The sequence below is a fragment of the Manacus candei genome, unplaced genomic scaffold (assembly GCF_025592945.1).
Source record: "Manacus candei isolate 608988 ecotype Guabito, Panama unplaced genomic scaffold, ASM2559294v1 h1tg000050l, whole genome shotgun sequence".
Taxonomy (NCBI): domain Eukaryota; kingdom Metazoa; phylum Chordata; class Aves; order Passeriformes; family Pipridae; genus Manacus; species Manacus candei.
In genome coordinates this window covers 15,007,979-15,030,783 of record NW_026138098.1, presented here as the reverse complement: position 1 = coordinate 15,030,783, position 22,805 = coordinate 15,007,979, and the positions used below count along the sequence as shown (strand labels likewise).

At 47.1% G+C, this 22,805-nt stretch overlaps 1 protein-coding gene across 2 annotated transcripts in view; it reads left to right on the top strand.

Annotated features, from left to right (window-relative positions):
• The window catches only part of HPSE2 (heparanase 2 (inactive)), a 108,973-nt gene that overhangs the window by 66,746 nt on the left and 19,422 nt on the right, over nt 1–22,805 (top strand). For both annotated transcript variants that reach the window (XM_051800204.1, XM_051800203.1), the window contains 3 exons: nt 6,114–6,287; nt 6,811–6,982; nt 17,335–17,382. In XM_051800204.1, coding sequence (XP_051656164.1) covers nt 6,114–6,287; nt 6,811–6,982; nt 17,335–17,382 — 394 coding nt within the window. The remainder of the gene's footprint in view (nt 1–6,113; nt 6,288–6,810; nt 6,983–17,334; nt 17,383–22,805) is intronic.

Genomic DNA, 22,805 nt, shown 5'->3' with positions numbered 1-22,805 from the left:
CTTTACATGGTGGGGTTTTACTGCAAAACAAAATGCTCCAGAAGACTGAATTAAAACCAAACAGGTTCCCAGCTGGGATGGTCATAATTAAAATGTGATTTCCAGCAACTGTGTGGGTTTCTTGGTAGCCTTGAAATCTTTAAAATTCTCGTTAAGCAGCAACTTTGATGGAATGGCTTAGCATGCAGCTAGAATAGAAAAAACTTCCCATGATCCGGTGGCTCAAGCTGGATGTTACAGTGCATATGGACAGTGTGGGATGTTACTTTTCCTCTGAACTTGCAGTGATGGTGAAGGTTATTCTTTGGTGCTCTAACTGTACAGATTTTGGATGGGGGTTTTCTGATTTCCTTGTCTGAAACCCTGTCGTGACTGAGGATGCAATCCATGGGAAGAATTCAAGCCAGTGCTGCCGACCTGTCCTATGGGTCTGGAATTACTCTAATTGCCTGTTGCATATCTTCTGATTCATATTTATTGCTAAGAAAACATTTAGTCCTAGCCACACACATGTGGTTTTATGAGGATTTTCAGTGTAAGAGAGCCGGTGCAAATGGGATTCAGCTGACAGTGGTGGCAATTTGTTTGTAAATGAATTTTCCATGTACCCGCTTGTTCTTCTGTAAGTGGGAGTATCTTTCTTTTTCCATTCATTGCTCTCACCAGCCATCTTACTCATCTGTTCTCCGAACAGCCTGTACCACTCCTTCTGCCCCCTCCCTCTAAAAATCTCTTTGGGATTCTCTTTGCTCTTTGCCAGGTCTTTCCCAATCCCAACCCTCCACTATCTCCTTCAAGAAGCTCGAGGAGGAGGGGATGCTGCAGTGCTGCCACCAGGAGTTATTTGCAGGGAGGCTTCAGGCCTTGCTTGGAATTTATGGAGAACAGAGAGTTGAGCAACACCCATGATTAGTTGAATTATTCTTTCTAGAACTACATTTCTTTGCTTTGTCAACAGAAGGGTTCATCTGTTGTGCATTTGACTGGTCTCTCAGCTAACCTGAGGATTTGGGGACTGTGTGTTGCTCACTCCATGCTCGGCTCTTATCTCATCCTCCTCAGTGTCTGCATGTGCTGTACATACATGAGATAGATGTGGTGAGTGGTGGGAATAGAGGGAGAACGGGCTCTTGTTTCCTGCCCTCCTGGTTGACTTCCCAGAGTTACAAAAGCCCCTGGCACACTGTGCCATGCCCTACCACCCCTCAGCCCACTGACTGATCTCAGCCTCCATCTCAATGGGCATACGAATTTTCTCTCTTCGTGCTAAACCCTGACAAAGCAAAGTTCCTGAAGCAGAATAAAAAATGTAGAAGATTTTAAAACCCAGAGATTCTTGAACTGTCCCTCTTACCAAACAGCAGTCAATACTGTGTTCTTTAAAAAGTCTCTTGTATAATGTTTAATTCAGTAAGTACAACTGGAAAGTCTTTCCAATTATTTGAAACTGTCAGAGATGTTTTAATGTGCCTCAGATTTTGTATTGGCATGTCACAGAGTTAAGTACCATCCATCTTTCAGAGAACATTAAAATTTAGCCTTGTATAAAAAGAAGAAAAATGGGAAAGAATCCCAAAGGACGTACTTGTCCCTTGAGCCCCACCATCATTTGTGGCTTCACAGACACCTTCTGCATTTTGAAATTGTTTATCTCTCTTTGCAGAATGCATGAGATCAATACAAGCAGCTAAAAAACTCTAATTTCTGTGCAGAGCTTTGGCTGAGTGCAGGGTTTTCTAGCAGATCTTCACTGGTGGCCACCCAGCCATGCATCGTTGGGCTGTACTCACTGTCCAGATGCATTCAAACCTCTGCAAACAAGGATGCAAAAGGTTGAGAAAGCCTAAATATCTTCTGATTTCTTTTTTCTGCCAGGGTTATGTGGCCTGTGACTACTGGCTGCTGTTTGTCCCAAACCCACTGAGACAGGCACCTGCCCCACTGAGACCCACTATCAAGTGCTGCCACTGGGTGCGAGCGAACAGAGTTTTCTTGCCTTGATTATCCTCACTCCAACTATGTGAGCATTAGTAAATGGAAGAAGCTGACTCTCAGCATCCTTCTGCTTTTTTTAATTTATTTTTTTCTTAATTCCTTCTCCCTGAGCTGAGTGGCACATGAGTGCTGAGTATGTGCATCTCTGCACTGGGCAGAGGGGGAGAAGGGGCAGGGAGGACATCCCATAAATCTAGTTCTGCTCTATTAAGATTCATTCTAGTACGACAATGGCTTTTTCTATTGAAATACTTTGTGAAAGCCTTGCCTAATGATCTGTTAGCTGGAGAAAGGTTAAATTCCTGTATGATTTTCTTTGTTTGATGAAGAAAAAATAGTGCAATTATCCAAAATTCAAAGTGAGTTTTAGCCAGCTGTTAATAATACTATGATTCTTCATGTTCTCATTACTCAGAAGTAATGTTGCCATCCCTAGTCATGGCAGTAAAATATTTATAGCATTTTCTTATGGCTCTGTTTGTACATATGGAGGACTGGACATCACTCAAAGTCTTCTAAATAAGCTTCTTTTTGTGCTTTAGCCATCCACAGAATCATAGAATCATTTAGGTTGAAAAAGACCTCTAAGATCATTAAGTCCAACCATTATCCTAATACTGCCAACTCCATCACTAAACTGTGCCCCCAAATGCCACATCTGCACCTCTTTTAAATATCTCTAGGAATAGTGACTCGACTTCTTCCCTGGACAGCCTGCTCCAATCCTTGATAACTCTTTCAGTGAAGAAATTTTTCCTAATATCCAATCTAAACCTCCTCTGGCACAACATGAGGCTCCTTCCTCTTGTCCTAATGCTTGTTGCTTGGGAAAAGAGGCTGACCCCCACCTTGCTACAACCTCCTTTCAGGTAGTTTTAGAGAGTTGATAGGGTCTCTCCGAGCCCCCTTCAGGCTGAACACCTCTAGCTCCTTCATCTCCTCCCCATAAGACTTGTGTTCCAGACCCTTCAACAGTTTTGTTGTCCCTCTCTGGACATGCTCCAGCATCTCAATGTCTTTCTTACAGCGTGGGCTCCAAAACTGAACACAGTACTCGAGGTGCGGCCTCATGAGTGCCAAGTACAGGAAGATGACCACTGCCCTGGTCCTGCTGGCCATGCTATTTCTGATCCAAGCCAGGATGCCATTGGCCTCCTTGGCCACTTGAGCACACTGCTGTCATGCACTCTGCATGACAGTATTCTTCTCATCTAAATGCAGCTGTCTGCATTGAAGACATCCAGTTTAAGGCAGTCATCTCAGAGGGGTCAGACATGTGCTTTAACCACGAATGGTTGGGTAGCTTGTGCAAACTGATTACCAAGGCTCTTCCAGAGTGACTGGATGGGTTTTCTTCCAAGTTCATACAATCCCAAGGCAGCTGCCAAGAGCAAAGGAGGTAAGTGGATTTGGTACCTGATACTCTTGATAGCAAGAGTGGCTGTATTAACAATCTGGTTTCATGCAAAGATAGGTTTATTAGTGCTTTTCTGCTCTTTGTAGCTTCATTGCAGTCTGTAAGTCAGTCTGTTCTGGGACACCACTGGAAATGTGCAGGAGCAAATTCCAGACATCTGTGTGTTCTTCCTAGCCTGCTCCCCTGATTGCTGAGGTTTCCAGCTTGGAAAGTTGTGGCAGAACATGAAATACACGTGGCATCTCTGTGTCCAGGCGCACGGAAACAAAATAAGTGTCATGGGGAAAATATAATTTCACAGTGGTAGGCCCTGCATTGGGATGAACAGACATCTTGTTTCCTCTTGTGGATGCATGGAAAATCAATTCTCAGTCCCCTGCAGTGGCTCCTAAATATGAACCAAATCCCCTCCTGCAGTACAACTGTTTTGTGCTGTGAAAAGGTTTCATTTCTCTCAGAAGAACTGCAGGTAACACCTTTTTTGCTTGCTTCATTTGTCATTTGGGTGTCTATCTTATCCTCTTTATAGGAGTCTCACTTCAAGTGCAGCTTTTTGCCTGGGGGTCTGGAGTAAATGAGTATTAAGTAACTGTATCTGTCTCTAATTCACTAAACATCCAGAAAAACAGCTAATGTGCCTACCAGTGGGATGAATACATTAGATTAATCTAATTCAGCTACTTTTCGCTCAAACAACTCAGTAGCATTTAGAAAAACATGGTGAAAAGGATTAGGAATTTCTTTTCCACATTTTCCCTGTCTTCTTTCCATAACTTTTCTGCAGTTAGCTATTCAGTTAGCTTATTTCCTTGACCCTCCTTAAAACTTTACTTTTGAAATAAGTTCACTCTTAGAACTGGTTCTGTATTCACTGAGGCTTTAGTGACCAGGAAAGGCAACAGTACAAATGCAGACATACAGGCTGTAGCAGCTTATCCCAACCAGAATGAGCAGCTCCCGGCTGTCACCATTTCACTTGCACATCAGATGGGCAGTATGCTGCAGGGAATCTTGGAGCATCCCCCCCGGCATAAGGGCAATTGTTTGAGCATGCAGTGGCCTCCTCTCCATTCCCTTCAGCTCCCTTGCCCATGGTGGTGCGTGCTATAACCTTAGTGCCATGGCAAGTTTGATGTATCCTCTGCTCCTTTATACCCCACTTTTTTTTGAAAATGATCTAGAGAAGGCTGCCTAACCCCTTCACTCTAACAGCAAATTACTGAGAGCTGCTCTTGTTGTGTGTGTATTTCTCATTGCAATTCTGTCCAGATCAGGGTTACCTCAGTTTCTGGAGAGAATATCATGTGCAATCCTTTGTGTTCAAAGTCTCAAAACCCATCAAGGTATAAGACATAAATGGCTGCTTTGTTGCCCACAAGCCCTTCTCTCCTGTCAGTAGATTGCTTCAGTGTGATTTGTTCTTGGCATTTCCCTCTGGCTGTTGATCATCTCCTTATATTTTGTAAGTGCTGACAAGCAACTTGATTATTTGTCCAAGTGTTTTTCTGGGACCTGAAGCCAGTTTGCCTACTCCGTAACTCCCCAGTGCCTCCTTCCCCTCTTCTGAAAGCAGAACCCACGGTCTGCCCTCCCTGGCCCCCTGGAACCTCCCTATCCCTGGTGGCTCCTCACAGTTAAGTGGTTGCATCTCCAAGGCTGCTTCAGGAAGCTCGCTGAGTGTCCTGGGATGCAGTTCAACAGGCAGGGATGATTGAAAACACCACTGTTATCTAATTGCTCTCTAACCAAATCTCCTCTCTCTGTCATGTGAGTTTGTGTCCTGCTAATACTGGCATTAGCTTCATCAGGCATTTGATTGCTTTTCAGTTTTTAGGGAAGATTTAAGAAAAAAAGTCATTAAGTATTGTGTCTCTCCCAGGAGGGCTCTGTGCTAATGTCACACCACCCTAAATAGTGGGTCAGCTCTTTCTTTGGTCTCTCCTGCCGCTGCTGGCTGGTTCCCCACTGCTCATCAAGGCTATAGTACAGGGAGATGCCAGCCTGGGAACTTTGGGGCCAGCAGGTAGGATATGAATCCCACAAGGGCCCCAGCACCTCAGGAAGGCCACCCTGGCATCAGGGCACATCCAGGCTGTCGCTAGGCAGGGAGGCCCTCTCTCCCCTACGTCAAGAGATGATACAAAGCTCCAGTCTTTGGGTGCAGGGCAGAGGTTAGCTGGGTGTGTGGTGCATGGAGGCTTTACTTGATCATTGCTGGGTGTTGGTTACTGTACTGGGGCCTGTGGGAGCAGAGAGCAGGCTGTTGTGGCATGTAGGAGAGGTGGCCATGAGCTGGCAGCTCTGGGGTGGTGATTTCCTTCTCTGCTCCCCAGTCACCACAGGGGTCTGCTCTGGAAAAGATACAAGGCAGAATAAGCACAGGAAAGGCTGAACTTTCCTTGCCAACAGCAGATGAAAAGAGATGTTATAAAGTCACTTGTCTCTGGTAACATGGCCCCAGCTCTGACACAGAGGTGGAGGGCATCCAAGTTTCATGCTGGAAGGAGATGAGCCCACACCTGGAATCCTATCCCAGTTTCAAAGGTCAGGTTCATTTCTGCAGTTACAGATGTCGTGGGGATGGCATTTGACCCTGGCTCATCCAACACAGAAGGCAAGGTATGATGGACAGCAGGATCATTTGAACCTCCCTGGAACTAGCTTTCTTTTGAATTACAAACTGTTTTTTGTTTCTTCCCAGCCAGGTCTCTAGACAAACTCTATAACTTTGCTGACTGCTCTGGCCTTCACCTGATCTTTGCACTGAATGCTTTGCGCCGAAATCCCAACAACTCCTGGAACAGCTCCAATGCCCTCAGCCTCCTGAAGTACAGTGCCAGCAAGAAGTACAACATCTCCTGGGAGCTGGGCAATGGTGAGTGTGGGAACAGGAGAGCCACAGGAATGGAGCTCACTGTAGGAGAAATATATTCAGTTTTGAAAGAGAATATTTGCAGATCCCAGGATAATTTGCCAGTGTAGTTTCAGATGGATTTAAAGGCCCCAGCACCATCTCTAAGACAGACTTGGTGTGAGTTAGCCCTTAGCTGGACATTTCTACTAGTTAGTATTAAGTGTATACAGTGTTTCTGCCCTGGCTGCTGGGCTCAGCTGGTCCTGGGGTGGACTTGTATGGTGGCTACAGTGCCATGGGAAGTGGGCAACTCTACGGGGATGGGAGCATGACACCAAGGTACAGGTCCTTCTCCCAGCACACAGCAAAAAGGGTGCAGGAGAGCAAGCAGTGGCTCTCATCTGCTCCTTAAAGGTTCCTTCTGCTGCCTACCTCCTCTCCGGGCCTCAAGCTGTGTGACAGGGTGAGCTGTGTGTCTCTCTCTGGAAGTGCAGATGAAGGAGCAGAGCTGACAAGCCTTGCTTGTGTATTTTTATTTTCCCAGAACCCAATAACTATCGGACACTGATTGGCCGCTCGGTGAATGGCAGCCAGCTAGGAAAGGACTACACTCAGCTGAGAAGCCTGATGCAGCTTATCCGCACTTATTCCAGAGCACACCTCTATGGGCCAAACATTGGGAGGCCCAGAAAGAACGTCATCGCTTTCCTGGAAGGGTAAGTGATATTGTTTTGATGAAAAAGAGATCAGAAATCCCTCCTGAGACAGAGCCCTTTTGCAACAAGTAGGCTTGCTCTTTGAATTCCCGATGTCCAATAGCCTCCAGGGTGAGCCACCATAGTAGCAGAGACTTGGGGAGATGGTTGTCTGTACTGCTAAAATTCTGCAGAGGTAGCTGTTGGGATTTTAGGCTGAACTAATTAACACTCTTCCAAGCACTTCCAGTGTTTCCCAATTATAGGCAGACTGAGGTGCCCACCTTGTTGGGATCTGAAGACAGGGCAGGCTGCTGCAGGCCTGTGGGCTGCCAGATCAGGAGGTGGGTCCTGGCACCACTTACCAGCGTGGATGTTTTATCTCTGAGTTCTCCTGGACAAATTGCTTTGTCACTATTTAGTGACTTCTCCCTGTGCTTTCTCCATACATGCAGAGGAAGAACCTCTAGCAACTTTCTTCACTGACCAAGCCCTCTTCCTCCTAGGAGAATTGGCAGGTCTCTAGTTTGGGAAGGCCAAAGGTGGAGAAGGAATGGTGACAGTGAGGGACACAGACACCTGGAGGTAACATTGGACAGCTACAGGAATCAGGGAGGTGTGGGAGCCTGCTGGCAGCAGGAGTTGAGACTGTGCAGCTTGAAGACCATGCAGCAGAAGCGAAATTCCCTGCAGGACTGTAAACAGAAACTCCAGTGCAGAAGACTGGGCAGGGGGAGGTGTGGAAGGGACTCTGCTGGGAGCAAAGCTGGGTCTAGCATTCATTAACATCTGCAGGAATGATCTGGCAGAAACAATAAACAGCACACTGATGCAGTCCCCAGCGAGGCGGGGAGGGAGCCAGGGCCAGATTCTCAGCTCTGCTGCAGCAGCACAAAGAGACCATAAAGCTGGTTGAACCAGCTGCGCCGCCAGCGTCCCTCCCACCGACAAAAGTGGGGGAACAGCCCCTGCACCCACACTACAGCTGGCGCCGATGCCGCGGGAGTGCAGTGCTTGACGGAGCCCCTGGGTTTGGTACAGGGCATGGAAGCGGCGCAGGGGGAGTTACAAAATGTTGTAGTAGCCTTGATCAGCAGGAAATCTATTAGCGCCGGGAGGAGCGGGCTGAGTAAGACAAACAATGGGGATGAGAGCCAAGAAGCTATTAGAGAAAGGGAAGTCCTACTGCTGCGTTTGCCCTTCATGCACCGCAGCCGGGTCCCAGGGAAGGGAGGTCGGAAGAGCCAAGTCACACGGCCAGGGTGGTCCAGCAGCTCAGTGTTGCTGGGGCTGTGTTTTGACAGACGGCAACCCTGGGAGTGAGGCTGTAGTGTACAATGTGGTGGAGAGAATGGCAGAAACCCCAACTCAAACGAAAGGGTAGGTATGTAAGAGGTATAGCCCTGGTGACAGGATGGTGGGGGCTCTCCAGACCCCCGTGCTGGTCTGAAAGAGTTGTGATGAGCATGCCTGCTCTCCAAGCTATGTGCTGTTTCCTCTGCTGCCATCCTGCCTGCCAGGGTGGCTCTGGTCAACAGGTGCTCAAAGTGTTTTCTCTTTCCCATGGAGAAACCTTGTGTCCTGCACTCCAAATCCTGGTGTCTGCAGCTCACGACAAGTGGCACTTGCCTGCATGGCCTTGCAGCCCACAGGGTCCTGTGGGAAAAGAGCTGCTTGTCTTTCCACATAGAGACCTCATTATCACCAAGCAGGGCTTAAAGAGGAGGAACAAGTCTGATTACACAAAGACAAAGGACTAAACGCTCATTTGCAGTATTTGGAAATGGAGTTGCAAAAGGACAAACCCCAGTGCCAAAGATCTTTGACAGCATGAGCTGTATTTCCAGTAGCTCCCCAAGGTCTCTTCAGTATCTGGGTTAATGCTACTGAGAGCTCTGTCTTCTGCAGGAGCATCCAGAACTGGTCAATGGAATGTGGCTCAGCATGTGCCTGGTGCTGTCACAGCCAGGACATGCCTCTCACAGTCCTGAATGAGCCCCACATAGTTAGCAAGCAAGAGAGATGAGAAGGATTAGAAAGATGCTCTCAATATCAAATCTTCTGTCTGCCTTGCTAGACCACCATGAGTGGTCTACATAGTGATCACAGTAGGATGTGATCCTGAGTGAATGAAGTGTGTACAGCTAATAGTCCTGGTGATGCAAAGTCTGCAAAGTTTTTCTCTTCTTTAAAAAAAAATATGTGATGAACAGCAGAAGTCAGCTAGGTAGGAAGAGATATGCCAAGTGGAAGATTATGACTCGTTAATTAAGTCTGGAGGGAGGAGATGACACCCCAGAGGAGAAGATGGGAAGGGTGGATTAGTATGTCAGGCAAGCATGGTTCTGTTACACAAAGTGAGGAAGTGAGTTTTGGTAGGGGAAGCAACGGAAATGAACTGAAACGGGAGAGGAGAGCTCAGAGAAGCCCAGGGAGTGATCTCCAGCAGTAGAACCTGGCATTAGGTGTTCTCCAGGGAAAGCCTCAGGAGTTACCTTAGGTCTTGAAACATTCAGAGAAAAGTCTCAGTGCAAAGTATTAACTAGAATTACATTTTCCTGTTGCATGCTTTGTGTACCAAACACTGCAGTCTATTTTTAACTGTTATCTCAAGCAACTAAGCTAAACTTATGTTATGTTTAAATTTTTTCCTGCAATGATGGCAGTGTCAGCATGAGTTGGGCATTTGTATCTGCTAAGCACCAGGCTCTGTTGGTCTCAGTGGTGGAAGATGGGCACCTCCAAGGCTGTTCTGACCCAATCCTAAGGTCTGTCCTCCAGGACAGGGTGGAACTGAACCCCTCCTGTGATGCCACCTTTCTCTGGGGTCTGTTAAACAATGAGTGCAGATTGGACACCTGAGAGTTTGCAGTATGTAGAGGTGTGTGCACACTGTCCCACTGCAGAGATTGTCCTTCGGCAGGTGACACTGAGTTGTGCTGGGTGACAGCTGTGCACTTCCTGATGATGGAAGCACGATACAGTGAGGGGAGGAGAGATCTGCCTGAAATACAGAAGCTTGGGCTTTGCACACCCTTAGGTGCTGAGTTATTGCTCCTGAGTTCTTGCACCACCCTGCACAGAGCAACAGCTCAGAGCAGCCATAGCCATCAGTGTCACTCTGGGCTGGCAAGCCCTGGAGCCCTGACCGGGATTGCTACTGCTGGTGTAAGGACAGGCTCTGCAGTGATGGAGCACTGCTCTGATGGCTGGGGCCTGCTGTTCAGGAGGCTAGATATGGTGTCTTGTGGATGCACAGGTGCAAGAGGGAATTTCTCCAGACACAACCAAAAGCTGAGTTTGATGAGGTGTTAATTAGACCATTCATGCAGCCTGAGCTGTTGGAGTGCAGACCACATCAGCTACCTACTGTGTCTGCGGGTACAGGAATCCCAGACTGCTCAGAATTTGCTTGGGGGAAAAGTTATAAGATTCTAAGGAATTAACATAGATTTTAACAACAGATCAGGAATGAGACACAAAGGTTAATGCATGGCTAAATAACATGGAAGAGAAGAAACGCAAGGGAAAGCTATTAGGAAGGAGAGGTGCTAACACGTGTTAGAGCTCAGAACATTAGGTACAAAATGTAGACTGGCACGTCTGGGCAGATTTAGTTAGGGACTTTCATTACCTATTGTTCTTTGGCTGCTGTAGTCCAGTTTTTGCCACTGGACACTCATGAGCAGCAGGGTGTTACCTCCACCATAGCAGGAGCTGCTGTGCCAGCAGGATAAGGGCTGGCAGTCACTTTTGCCCACGCTAGACTGGCTGTTGTTGGTGCTCTGTGCCTGATGCTCTGGCCACTGTGAGACCTGAGACTGCTGAGGTAACCAGAGAAGCGAAAATCTTTCTTGTCTGAAGCTGCAGTCTTTCTCTATTCCCCATCCCGCAGGTCTCAAAGCCACCAGATCTGGTGCCTCCTTGGATATCTCTGCCCTCTTTCCAACCTCCTTGCTGTTTTCTTGATACTGCTGTCACCATTGTGTATCCACCCTCTGGTCACAGAGCCCAAGCACCTCTGGCCAGGTGGCAGAAGCAGGTGAGGAAGCTCCTAATTTTCAGTCCTCCCCTTGCAAGGCACGAGAGTTTCTCATCCTTCATGATTTTACTGCCTCCTGCTCCTGGTTTGTAGTACTGGTGGAGAGTTACCCACCCATCTGGGTCACTTGGTCTCCTTTTGGTGATGATTTCATTCCACAGTGGTCTGAAAGGAGCCCATAAATGTAAGGAATCATGTTTGTCAGTGGTGGTGAATCCATTCCTCCCTTCAAGCTGTGGATATGCCAGGGTTAGGAAGGGGCTTGAAGATGATGTCTTGGTTATCTGTGGGCAGCCCAGGTAGCGGTCAGATTAAAACCTGACCCAGTCCTCAGCCCTGCTCCCTGCACCAGAAATCAACTCCAGGGCTCCTGTGTGGGTACATATGTGGCAGAGAAAATTGTTAGCTTATAGCCCATGAAATGGCACAGGTTGTACACTTGGGTTCCAACAAAACAAAATCAAGGTGCTAAAAATGAGAGAGACTTTGGTAGTATTTTTATGATGACTGCCCATGCCTTGTGCCTCTGCCATCATGAGGATGAAGAGGGTTCTGTCTGTCTCAGCAGTTCAGGCATTGCTTTTTACCCAAATAGCAGCCAAAGACAGTGTATGGACAGAGCTTGTTTGTTTAAATTCAAGTGAGAAGGAGAAATAAATATCTGCAGTAGGTGGTATCCGGCAGAGGGAAGGACTCTGGGTGAACTTCAGGAATGAATGTAAGCATTTGTCCTGTCCTCTTGCTGAGAAGGACTTCTGCCATGTTTGACACAGGGGACTTGTAAGCACTGCATTTTTTAGAATCTGTTTTGGTTGTTTGGCTTTCTTTAGAAAGTACATCCTTGCTGTATTGGTTTAAGGCTCTTTAGTGATGTTGTAGAAGCAAATATGTCTCAATCAGAGAGCCAGAAGCTTCAAACTTACACAAGCTACCACAAGGCTGGTGGCACAGACTGTAATAGGACACTCAATAGATCCAGAGCAAGAATTTTGTGTAAAACTTCAAGCCACAAGACAAGGAACTTTAAATTAATGATGCAATGGCAGGAGGAGGTCACTGCAGCATGAACTCAAGCTCTGCTAGCATTGAACTTATAGCTGACTCCATTCATAAATACATTGAAATGAGGTGTGAAGGGTGAGATGAATCATTTTACAGTTGGTCATTTAGCAGGGTCAAGGAATTGAGATACAAGCAAAGGATTTTGCTATTGCTCTTTTAAGAGGAAAGAGTTAATATAGTTGTTGCTGCTGAAACTTAATTTGATGTCTGGAATGCCAAAATCATGGTTGCCTGCATAGGAAGAACAAAATGGGTAAGCAAAGACATAGATGAGATTACAGTACTGTCTAAGTACACACTGTACTTTCATTCTGATTGCCATCTACAGTCTTTGTCATTTCATCTCAGAAAAGATATAATAGAACCAGGAGAGTTACAGGGAAAGGAGCTGAGGATGTGCACATAGGTATGCGATTTCTTCATGTAAGAAGAGACTAAATAGGCTATGTCCCTTCAACTCAGAAGAGAGACATCTTGGAGGGAACATTATCGAGGTCCACGAGCCTGTGAATGGGGTGTTTTGTCCACAGTGCAGAAAGCAGTTTGGAAGGAAGCTTTGGAAAGGAGGAAGCTTGTTACCATGGTGTGCGATGGCATTGTAGAAGTCATTGTCACAGGGTATTGTGGAGGCTAGAGGTAGATTATAAGCTAACAACTCTCTCTTCCACTTAAGTACCCACTTAAGTCCCTGGAGTGCTGAGCTGCCCCCAAGGACATAAAACCCTCTTTGCTAGAAGGCTTGTGCAGCCCTACCATAGATCAGGTTGGTTGAAGAAAGGTGATGCCAAGCAGATGGAGAATACAATATATCATCAGATTCATACCTAGTTCACACCAGACTCTTATTCCTGGAGTGAAATTCTTATCTGAAATATGGCACTTCAGGATAAAGTCTTTGCAGCAGGTGGCATGAGTGAGGTCTAGTACCTGTCTCAGCTCCTGTAGGTATTTGACTGTTCCACTGGAACCTGAAGGAGTTGGTAAGTGAAGCCTGTGCCTTAGTGCCCCTCACCAACCAATTCAGACACAACATGAAGTTATTTCTACCCATCACTGCTGGTTCAAAGAGCAGAGATCTGCCACCCAGCTCTAGGGATTCACAAGGACACCAGAGGCAAGCCAGTGTTGTTCCTACATTTGAGACTTGCCAGGGGTAGGGTGTCTGGTTATTTTGTAGTTCTCCGGGGAGCAACAGATGAAACAACTCACGCTTGTGACGTCCAGCACTCAGGAGTCAATGAGATGCTAAATCACCTGGGTACCTCTGCAATAACAACTTGTCTCCTTGTGCAGCTGCAATTCCTTGTTACAGTATCACCTTTTCGTTTTTGGTGTTTTGTTTTGTTTTTTTTTTTTGAATTTAAAGGATGACTATCTGCAGTTACCTGCATGGAAAAGGGATTTCCAGATGCAGATGTCTCTTTAATGAGTCAGAAATAGGTCTAGGAAGTTACAGTTGCTGGAAGCTGGAGCCAGACACATTCATATGAGAAATAACACACTTGGAAGCTAATTAACCATGTGAGCAATTTACTTAAGGTTGCAGTAGGTGCTCCATGACTGACAAGCATTGAATCAGGACAGGAGAAGCATTTGAGAGATCTGCCTAAACTCAAGTGAAAGTTGTGGTCCTGGGAGATGTGGCTGTGGGAGATGCTCTGGAAGAGATCAGATTTGGCCCACAGTTTCCCAATATAGAGTTTTGGTATCAATATCATCTTGTAGTGTTGCAGTCCTTCTGCTCCATTCTCCCACAGTTCATGAATGACCTGTGAGCTAAGTCCCACCTTTTGCTAGTATTACTGTTTCTGGGACAGAACTGTGAACTGTTTGAGTGACTGAGCAATACTGAATTATATTTTTCTCAGTTCTAGCTCGACACAGAGCCCCACAAGTAGCAATAGTGGCATGGGATGCTGGCACATGGGCAGCTGCAAGGGTAAGGAGATGGACATATCATAGAATAATGGAATGGTTTGGGTTGAAAGGGAACTTCAAGATCATCCAGTTCCAAATCCCCTGCTATGGGCAGGGACACTTTTCACCAGACCAGGTTACCCAGGGTCCCATCCACCCTGGCCTGTAACACTTCCAGGGATGGGGTATCCGCAGCTTCTCTGGGCAACCTGCTCCAGTGCCTTACCACACTCACAGTGAAGAATTTCTTCCTAATATCTAATCTAAACCTAGCTTCTGTGAATTAGAAGCCATTATCAAGCTCAATGACTTTCTCTCATCCTCAGTATCACAAACACCCTACTCAAAGCTCCTATTCCTCCACGTGCCTCTGATGTGTTCTGCTTTCCCACCTAGAGATGCTGCCTCAGCAGATTCTGAGGACTGTTTTTGAAGACTTTCACACGTATCCAGATTTCTGATATGTGAAAATCCAGCTAGGCAAGACCTGGGGCTGCCACCCATCTGAATTACAGGGCATTGCTACAGCATTTGCCCCTATCTCCTGCACAGCATGGGCTGAGCTTGTCCCACGGATCCTGGGAGGGATTTACTGCACATGCGCTGCAGGGTCGATTGGTGCTCAGAGGGAGAGCCCACTGTGCAGGAAAATGGCAGATTTACTGTGCCAGCCCAGCCCATCTGTGCAGCACATGTGCAGGGATCTGAGCTCTCCCGGAAGCGTCTGGTTCACGCTGCCTGCTCTGTGCTGCACACATGGAAATTACACAGTCCAGGAAGTCCCAGATAAAAATGTCTTAGCACTGGTCATTTTGACCGTATGGATCTTCACTGGCCTCAAAATCCGTGGATGGAGCAGCACAGGTGCTAGAGGAATAAAGGGATTAGTTAAATCTGTATTCCTAAAACGAGGATATTCAGATACCTGTACTTTACTGCATCTCCACCAGTCCTAGGCTTTCATCTCTTGTTCCTGCAGTACCACTTTTTGGCTGCTGAGCTGCTCTAGGTTCCCTTTGGAGAGTAGAGACCATTACCCAAGTCATCTGGGGTGCTCCAGGAACAACTCCATCTCTAAAGCAGGACTTGAAGATTTATCAGGAAGTTTTGAACTTCATCTTACAAAAATTTCAATAAAAAGAGACCATTTAATAAAGTCCAGGATGGTTTATTTTCAGCCAGAATGTAAAGCATTTGAGTTTAGAAAGCAAGTTGGGCTAATCATCAAACCCAATTGCAAAATATTGATTTTCAAATCCAATATAAATTGTGTTCATAATTTCAGTTTAGAGTTCATTATTTCACTCTTGTACATTTCCTATCTTACATTTTAGGCAGCAGTCTCTGTACAGAGCATTTAAAACCTGGGAGTTGGGTTTTTTGACTCTTTTGGCATATTTCTGCAGACTTTGTTTTATACAACAGCAGCCTCTCCAGAGCAATATTTGCAAAATCCCCTTTTTGCCAGGTGCCCAGTGTGAGTTGTGGGAAGCTCACACATCTCCCTATGGCTGCACTAGGGCTGGTTCAGCTGGTCTCCTTGCCCTGCTCAGCTGCAGAGGAACTGTCCCCAAAGCATCGCCCTGCCACTAATTTTCCGGGCCTGACCCTCAAGAGAGATGTAAAAGCATTTCAGAGAGGCTTTTACATCTTTTACAGAGCCTGAGAACTGAGCTCACAGCACTGCTAGGCAGCAGAATTGGGGATGCATCAGTGCTACAGGAGTTTACGTTATTGTTTTTCCATTTCTAATTGTATCTCTTCCCTCTCTGGCTGCAGGGATTTATTATTGCTTCCTTTGCCAGCATCCTCTTATGCTCCACAGGGTTCAGCTGCCCTTTTGTCCCAGTCTATAATTGACCATCGTCATTAATTTAAAGTCAGAATGATTGTTTCCAAGCTATATTTAGCCTGAAGCTTGCTTGCTCCTCAGACCTGATTAGAGGCTCGTGTGCCGAAAAGCTGCTGCTTGTCCCTGCCATGACAACTAGTCTGACAGAAGGTCTCATCTCTCCTCACAAACCTTCCCTTTCCTTCCTCACCCTTGGTCATGGGGCTTTCCTGGGGAAGTTGGGGTCGCTGGACCAAACACCACTCATCCCTGTGTACTGTGGAGTCAAGACAGCAGTGACATTCCTGCTGTGTTCCCAGGATCCTCGTGCATCAGATGCAGCCCAAGAAAATACAGCATCATTTCCTTTCTCAGCATATTCACTTGCTCAAGCAAATGTCTCCTGTCATGTGTGCACGCTGTCACTTCCAAAATCATTAGCCATGCAGTTCACGTTGCACTCGTGCACAGAAAACGTGCCTGTCCAGTCAGTGTGTGCCTTTATGTGTTTTCAAATCTGTGCCCCTAAACGTAAGAATATAAGAACTGATTGAGCTTCATCGTGGGAGCTGCAGTTTCCTGAGGTGCAGTTTGGATTGCTGGACTAGGGAGCCAGGGAGGCACCCCTGCAGCTACAGGCTCCTGCTGCAGAGGTTACATATGGTCCCCAAGATTAGGAATTGCCTTGGTTTTGGGATGAGCAGTGTAAGCAGGTATACTTGTGTAGCCTCAAGTCTGACTCAAATAGATGTCTGGAAGATGGGTATTTCTTAAAGATAGTCGAGTCAGAAGCCATCAGGAGACTAATACCTAGATAATAACTCACTTTAGCCTTGTCCATTGAAGTGCTGTCATCAGTTATAGGAATGGGACAAACCAAAAGTGCACCCAGGTCAGAATCCCATCAGTTTGCTAATAGCCAATGCCAAAGAAAGAGTCAAAAAAAAGGAAAGCATTTAGCAGTATTTGTCCAGCTGTTGCTCCCTTCCTCCAGAACTCAGGAGTTTCTTGAGCTGGAGGTGGCACTTTTGCATCTAATAGCTTTGCTGGGTTTTGTTTCCATTTTAGTCCATTTTTCCAGTCCTTGCTTTAATCCAGGCAAATATCTCCTCAGCTTAAAGACACTTTAGGGGAAGAAGTATCTGCTTTTAAGATGGACATTTAAAACTTCTTCTTTAATTGCTATTGAGAGTTGTTAAAGTCATAGAACTTAGTACATGCCTCAAGGTCTTGTTCCTGAAATGCTGTCTGAAAGCTCTCTCTACCTGCCCCAAAATGATGCCCAGAGCTCGGCTGCAAGTTGGGTTTCACTCTGTTGTTCTCTGCTGTGCTTGCTACAAGCATTTGTATTAAGTAGAATTTATTCCTTCCGTTCAAGAACACAAAGGCTTCATTAGAAAGTATTTGTGGGTGCAGTTGCCATCTTTTGTATCCCGTCATGTAGGATGGGCATTGGTTTTTTTAAGGATTTCCCCTGTGACAACACTGGGCTTATGTTGTTTCCTCCTCTGTTTCTCATAGGTTCATGAAAGTGGCTGGAGGCACAGTGGATGCTGTTACCTGGCAACAGTAGGTATTCACCATTCCTTCTACTTTCCAACACTAAGTGTAGTGATTGCAGATGCTGAGGACAGAGCTCATGCCCTCTCTGGGTGTCAAAGGGGGCAGATGTGCTACGGCCACCTCCTCTGTTCTTCTGCTGCATTTAAATAGGTGAAAGAGGCTCTGCCCTTCCTTCTCGAGCCTCTCAAACAGTTACAGGAGTGGATGTGTTAATCTTTACCTCTGCAGTTGAGACACAGGCTAAAAACACACTGCCTGCATGCCTGGCTTGCCAGATCGCTGGAAACAGGGCTCTGCACTGGACTGCCAAGTCCCTGGAGGTGGCTAGGAGGGCAGGCAGCTCTGAGGGTGGCCTGAGTAGGGAAAACAGGAAGGCAAAAGCCACATGTGACAGATGCATGGGACTATCTGAAAGCCCTTTTCCATTCACCCCAATCACTGTCTCCTCATGCCTGCTGGCATGAAGCTAAACTGGTTGATCCAGAGGAGGGAGACTCAGCTCAGTCCAGTGTTCATATATAATGCCCCAGTCCCCTTTCTGTTTTGTAAGGGTGTCCACAGACACACAGCTGTGTCCTACACTGCAGGTGGAGCCCCAGGAGCAAATATCAATGGAAAGGGGATGAAGATCCTGGCCCAGCTGGGGCTGACAGAGAGATGCTTATACCTGACTTTCCTTCTGTTTCTTACAAGTGCTGCACTTCAGAAGATCAAAACTCTGAGCTGTAGCTCGGATATAACAAGCACAAAGTAGAGGAAAAGGTTTTCTTATTTGAGGGAAAATTCGTAAATATCTCTTTCCTCCTCTTATTTCTACCTGCCCCAATTTACATGCTGTGGCCAGAGGTAGGGTCCCCAGCAGGCTGTGACTCTCTGCAGGGGGAGTGCAAATGTCAGTGCAAAGATGAGGCAGTGTGCAAGCACAGCATTGACCACCGAAACTGATAGCAAAAGGGTCTGTGGGGCAGGCAGGACTCTTTCCTGCCTCAGACACATTTCAGGGACAAGGATTCACTGGACCAAAAAAACTGTGGTGAGACCACCCTGTTCTCAGAAAAACTGAATTGCTGCCATGCTGGGTTAAACTTCCTATGCAGGACACTGGCCTTGAGCATGGGAGCCAGGGTCTCAGGTCCAAGTTGTGCTTGTGTGTGCTGCCCACCCAAGCTGGTTCTTCACAGTGACCCTTCATGGGGTGCTCGGGTTGCCTTGCTGAAGTGCAGCAGCAGAGTTTGTAAAGTCCACCTCTTGTAAAGGCCTTTTGGAGACCTGCTCTTAAATAGAGCTTGGTGGGTTTTAAGATATGAGGTTTTCTTGAAAGTGCACCCATGGTCTGCGTGTCAGTGTGTTAACCTTGGAGGCTCCTGTAGAAGCATCTGTTGGCATCTCAGGGTGGTTTATAGCCTCAGGCATGACCAGCACCCAGTAAGTCCCATTCCTGGAGCTTGGCTTGCCTTGATGTTGCTTGCTTGGGTGTTTAGCTCCTCGAGCTTTCCTGCCAGGCAGCAGCAGCTTGCTGCAATGGGAACAGTGGGGTAGCAGAGGATTTTGAGCAGAATTTGTGTTACTTACAGGCTCATGCTGTGCAATGATGATCTATCTCTCTGCTGGGAGTTTGCTTTTCATGATTACACGATGTGCTGATCGCATTTACTTAGTCCAGGAATTTTTTTCTGCAATGAGACTTGATCACTGGGCCAAGCCCTTGGATGAGTTAAAGGAACAAACTTCCAGGCTTCAGATGTGGAGTTTCATCTGGTGTGCAGGGAATCTGCCTGCACGGCTGCTTTGAAACCTTTTCTCATAGGATCAGTGGGAAGTGCTGATAGGCTCTGGTGCTGAGCAGCCACGCTGAAGCAGCAACCTGTGAGCAGGAGGACTGGTGCAGCTCCCCACGAGGGTCGGCAGAGATGAGCTGCTGCCTGCTACCCATTTCCACTGCAGCATAGGAGCCGCTTCTCCCCCAGCCAGGGTTTGCAGCTCTGGAGATTGCACCCGTATGCGATTGTGTGGACTGGCAATAGCCACAGCTTCGAGCTGGGCTTCTGTACTGTTTATGAATAAATGTCAAAACAGTGTCTCATCCCTCTGCTCCAAACAGCAAAACAAAACAAAACAAGTTCCTTTGTATCCAAGAAGAAAATTATTAGCAGGAAACTAAACTGCTGTCTAACTTCAAGTATGAATATTTTGGTTCCAAACCGTAACATTCTCCTGGGATATTGGTTATAAATTTGTCAAATCTGTTATTCCTTTGAATAGTCTGTGCTGCATCCAGAAAGGGAATTGAGAAGGGAATATATTGCAGGGATCCCTGTTCTCTGTGTGAAAATAGAATCTATCTGAAATATATCTGACAGAAAAGAGACACTGGGTGGAAATAAGCAGCCTCACCAGCCTTTCTGAATATGGTTTCACTTAGATAAGTAACTGAGCATATGTGCCTTCCTTCAGAAGTAAAGCGTTGCTGTAGAGGGGTGTGTGAATAGCTTCGAAGTGCTCAGGGAATTACACTAGAGGAGGTTGTGACAGTGGCTCCAAGAGTTTTGTCATTTCACTGGTGATTTCGTTTGTTATGTTTGATTATGAGTAACTGCAGACCCCCTCAACGTTTGGATGTGGGTTTCCACTGCTCAGAATCCTCCCCACAGCCATCTCTTTGCTCTGCGCTGGTGTCCTCACACATGATGAAGACTCATTGCCCACTTAAAGCTGCAGCTCCGCCCTGAGCATACTCCCTCAGTCCATACAACTGGTTTTCCATTTGAAGTCTTGCACAGAACTCTGGGTTTGGCATATTTAATGGGTAAATCCTTATGCAATGCTGCCTCTGAAGCACAAATGCCTACTACTTACAGGCAAAGCAAATATTTGCACCTTCAAAGTCAGTGGACATCTGTTCCTGTGGCTTCTTTGAGAATGCCATGTTTTCTTCCAAGATAGAAAGTCACTTGCCCTATGTGGCAAATCAGAAATGTCAGACACACAGGCATGTGTGAGATGTTGCTTAAAATGCTTTTGGCTGGCTTGGTTTGGGTGACTTCTGACTTAGTCATGTTGAACATGCAGATGGAGATGCTCACAGGCAGTAGCATAGGGCAGATTTCCCAAAGGTTCCAGTTGCCCAGCGTGTGCACACACACCAATGCATATACCAAGGGTATATATATGGGCTCACATCAGCCTGTTGGGAGCTCAGAGTACAGTGTCTTCAGAGGTTGTGCCTGGAGGAAGGAGCTGGATGAAGGAATTCCTGACTCATCTCCACCTGTAAATAAACCTGGTCAGGCCACAGCTTTGCCCACTGGACTTTCATCCTCTTCACTGTCTGATGGAGGGAACGGCCCCTGGCAGCATCATGGCCTGGGCCACCAGCACAGTCCCAGGCAGTGCCAGAGCATGACTGGGCAGATGGCATGGGCCAGGGCTGGCTCCCAGTGGTAGGAGAGGCAAAGGGATGTTGTCGGGGGGCAGAGAAAGGCATGACTGTGAGTTGTGCCTTTGGACCAGAGAGCAGCCCCCAGTCTTTCTTCATCAGTGCACTTACTAGTTGACTGGTGCATTCTGCCTCTCCTCTCCAGTGGGAGCAGTGGGGCAGCCCCATGTCCTGTGCTGCGTATGGGGGTTCTGCCCTCTCCTTGCGAAGATGTTCATGGATCAGGGCCATCTGTCAGCAGAGGTGTCTCATTTTCACAGCTGTAGTGGCTGCAGGGTGTCATGCCAAAGGTGGGGATCCTCCCTCCTTAGCGTCCCCAGCAGGCAGGTGCTCTAATTCCTAGCAGACTCTCCCTGTAGCAGCAAGCAACAAAGTAGATCCGGAAATTCCTGAGCTTTGGGAAGTGGGCTTTAATGTAATTAACTGCAACAGAAGAAGAGGTCAGATAATAGGGGCAAAGGTTTCTCTTTAAAATGAAGGAGAAAGTAAATGAAACCAGCTGCCCAAGAATCAGTGCACTGCCTTCATTATATGCGGGGCAATGCTTTTTGGTCCCATGCAGCAAACTGTAGATCTTTCCAGAAAACCATTTTAAATGCAGCACAAGACCTGGAGGTGAGAGGACAGAGACATGTAGCCAGCCCCAGAATCGCCCACATGCCCTGCCCTGCTGCCTGACACAGTCCTTCTCTGGGAGTCACTGGGGAGTTGTGTGCAGCATAGCCAGTGCCCATGGTGAGCATGCTGATGTCTCCTAGGCTTTGGGGCCAATTCTGGTGCTGCACCGTACCCAGACCACTGACAGGTCTGTCAGCCTGTGTTGGAGATGAATAGATTTTCCATGAGCTACATGTCCTCTGCCTCTGCAGAGCCTCAGCTGCCAGAGACTCCTGCCTGTGCTGGGAAGGATGTGTCCATTCATGTCCTTTGGCACTCAGACCTTGCCGGACCAGGAGAGGAGCTTGTGGATACCGTGACCCCTGGGGCTGGCTCATCTTGGCTGCCTGGGGAGGTACTTGTCAGCACTGGAGCTCTCTGCAGCTGCTGCTGGCTTTTTTGGAGGTTGAAGAGTTTGTGACTGTTTTAGGGGTGTTTTTTTTAAGTCAAGTGCACTGAGTCATTGTAAATATCAGCAAAGCTGCAGTCTTTGCTCCTGGGAATAATCCACGCCTAATGAGCTCTTCTCCTGCTTTAAAGGCCTGACAGTTGTTTGCATTTTGTGGATTGGTATACTGCCTTTACTGATGGTTAAGGTTTCCAAAAGGATGTGCCCTCATCTCAACGATCTGAAGCCTACAGCTGGAAACAGCTCACCCATTCCTGAATAGCCAGGTATCGCTGCAGTCCTCAGTTCCTCTCTCTTCCTTGCAAGCCATGTGCAACTGATGCCATCTTCCCTCTTCCCCAGTTTGAGGAGATTGAAAGTACCTGTTGGTGACCAAGAACTCACCAGGCAGATCTGCAAGAGATCCTTGCCATCTTACTGAAGTTTGTAATTGCCTTCATGATCTGCTTAAATACGTGAAGCAGAGGTGTTCCCCTCCTCACTCTCCCAGGAGATAGGCCACCAAGATTTCCTGAGACTGAAGCAGGTTTACTTCTGCCCTTCATGCCTCTACCAGTCTCTGTTTCTCTGCATTGTTAATGAAGCTGTCAAAAGAATGTGACCGTGGCACTATCCCCAGGTATTTCTGATCCCTGTAGGGTCTGGGCTGTGCTCAGCACAGCAGCACCTTCCCAGGCTGCCTCCATGTGGTCCCCTGGAGGGCAGAGGCACCTCTGGGGCTGTTCCTGGTCCTCTCCCCTTGGCAGTGGAGCTGTAGGTCAGAGAACACCTTGTGCTTGAATGAAGTAATGAGGAGGTATAGGACTGTCTTTACTCTCCAAGGGGTTTATCCTGGTCTCCAAGACCATATTGGCTTGTGCTGACAAGCTAAACCCTGCACAAAGCCTGATGTATTGGACAGGTCATACACAAACTGAGGTAACTCTA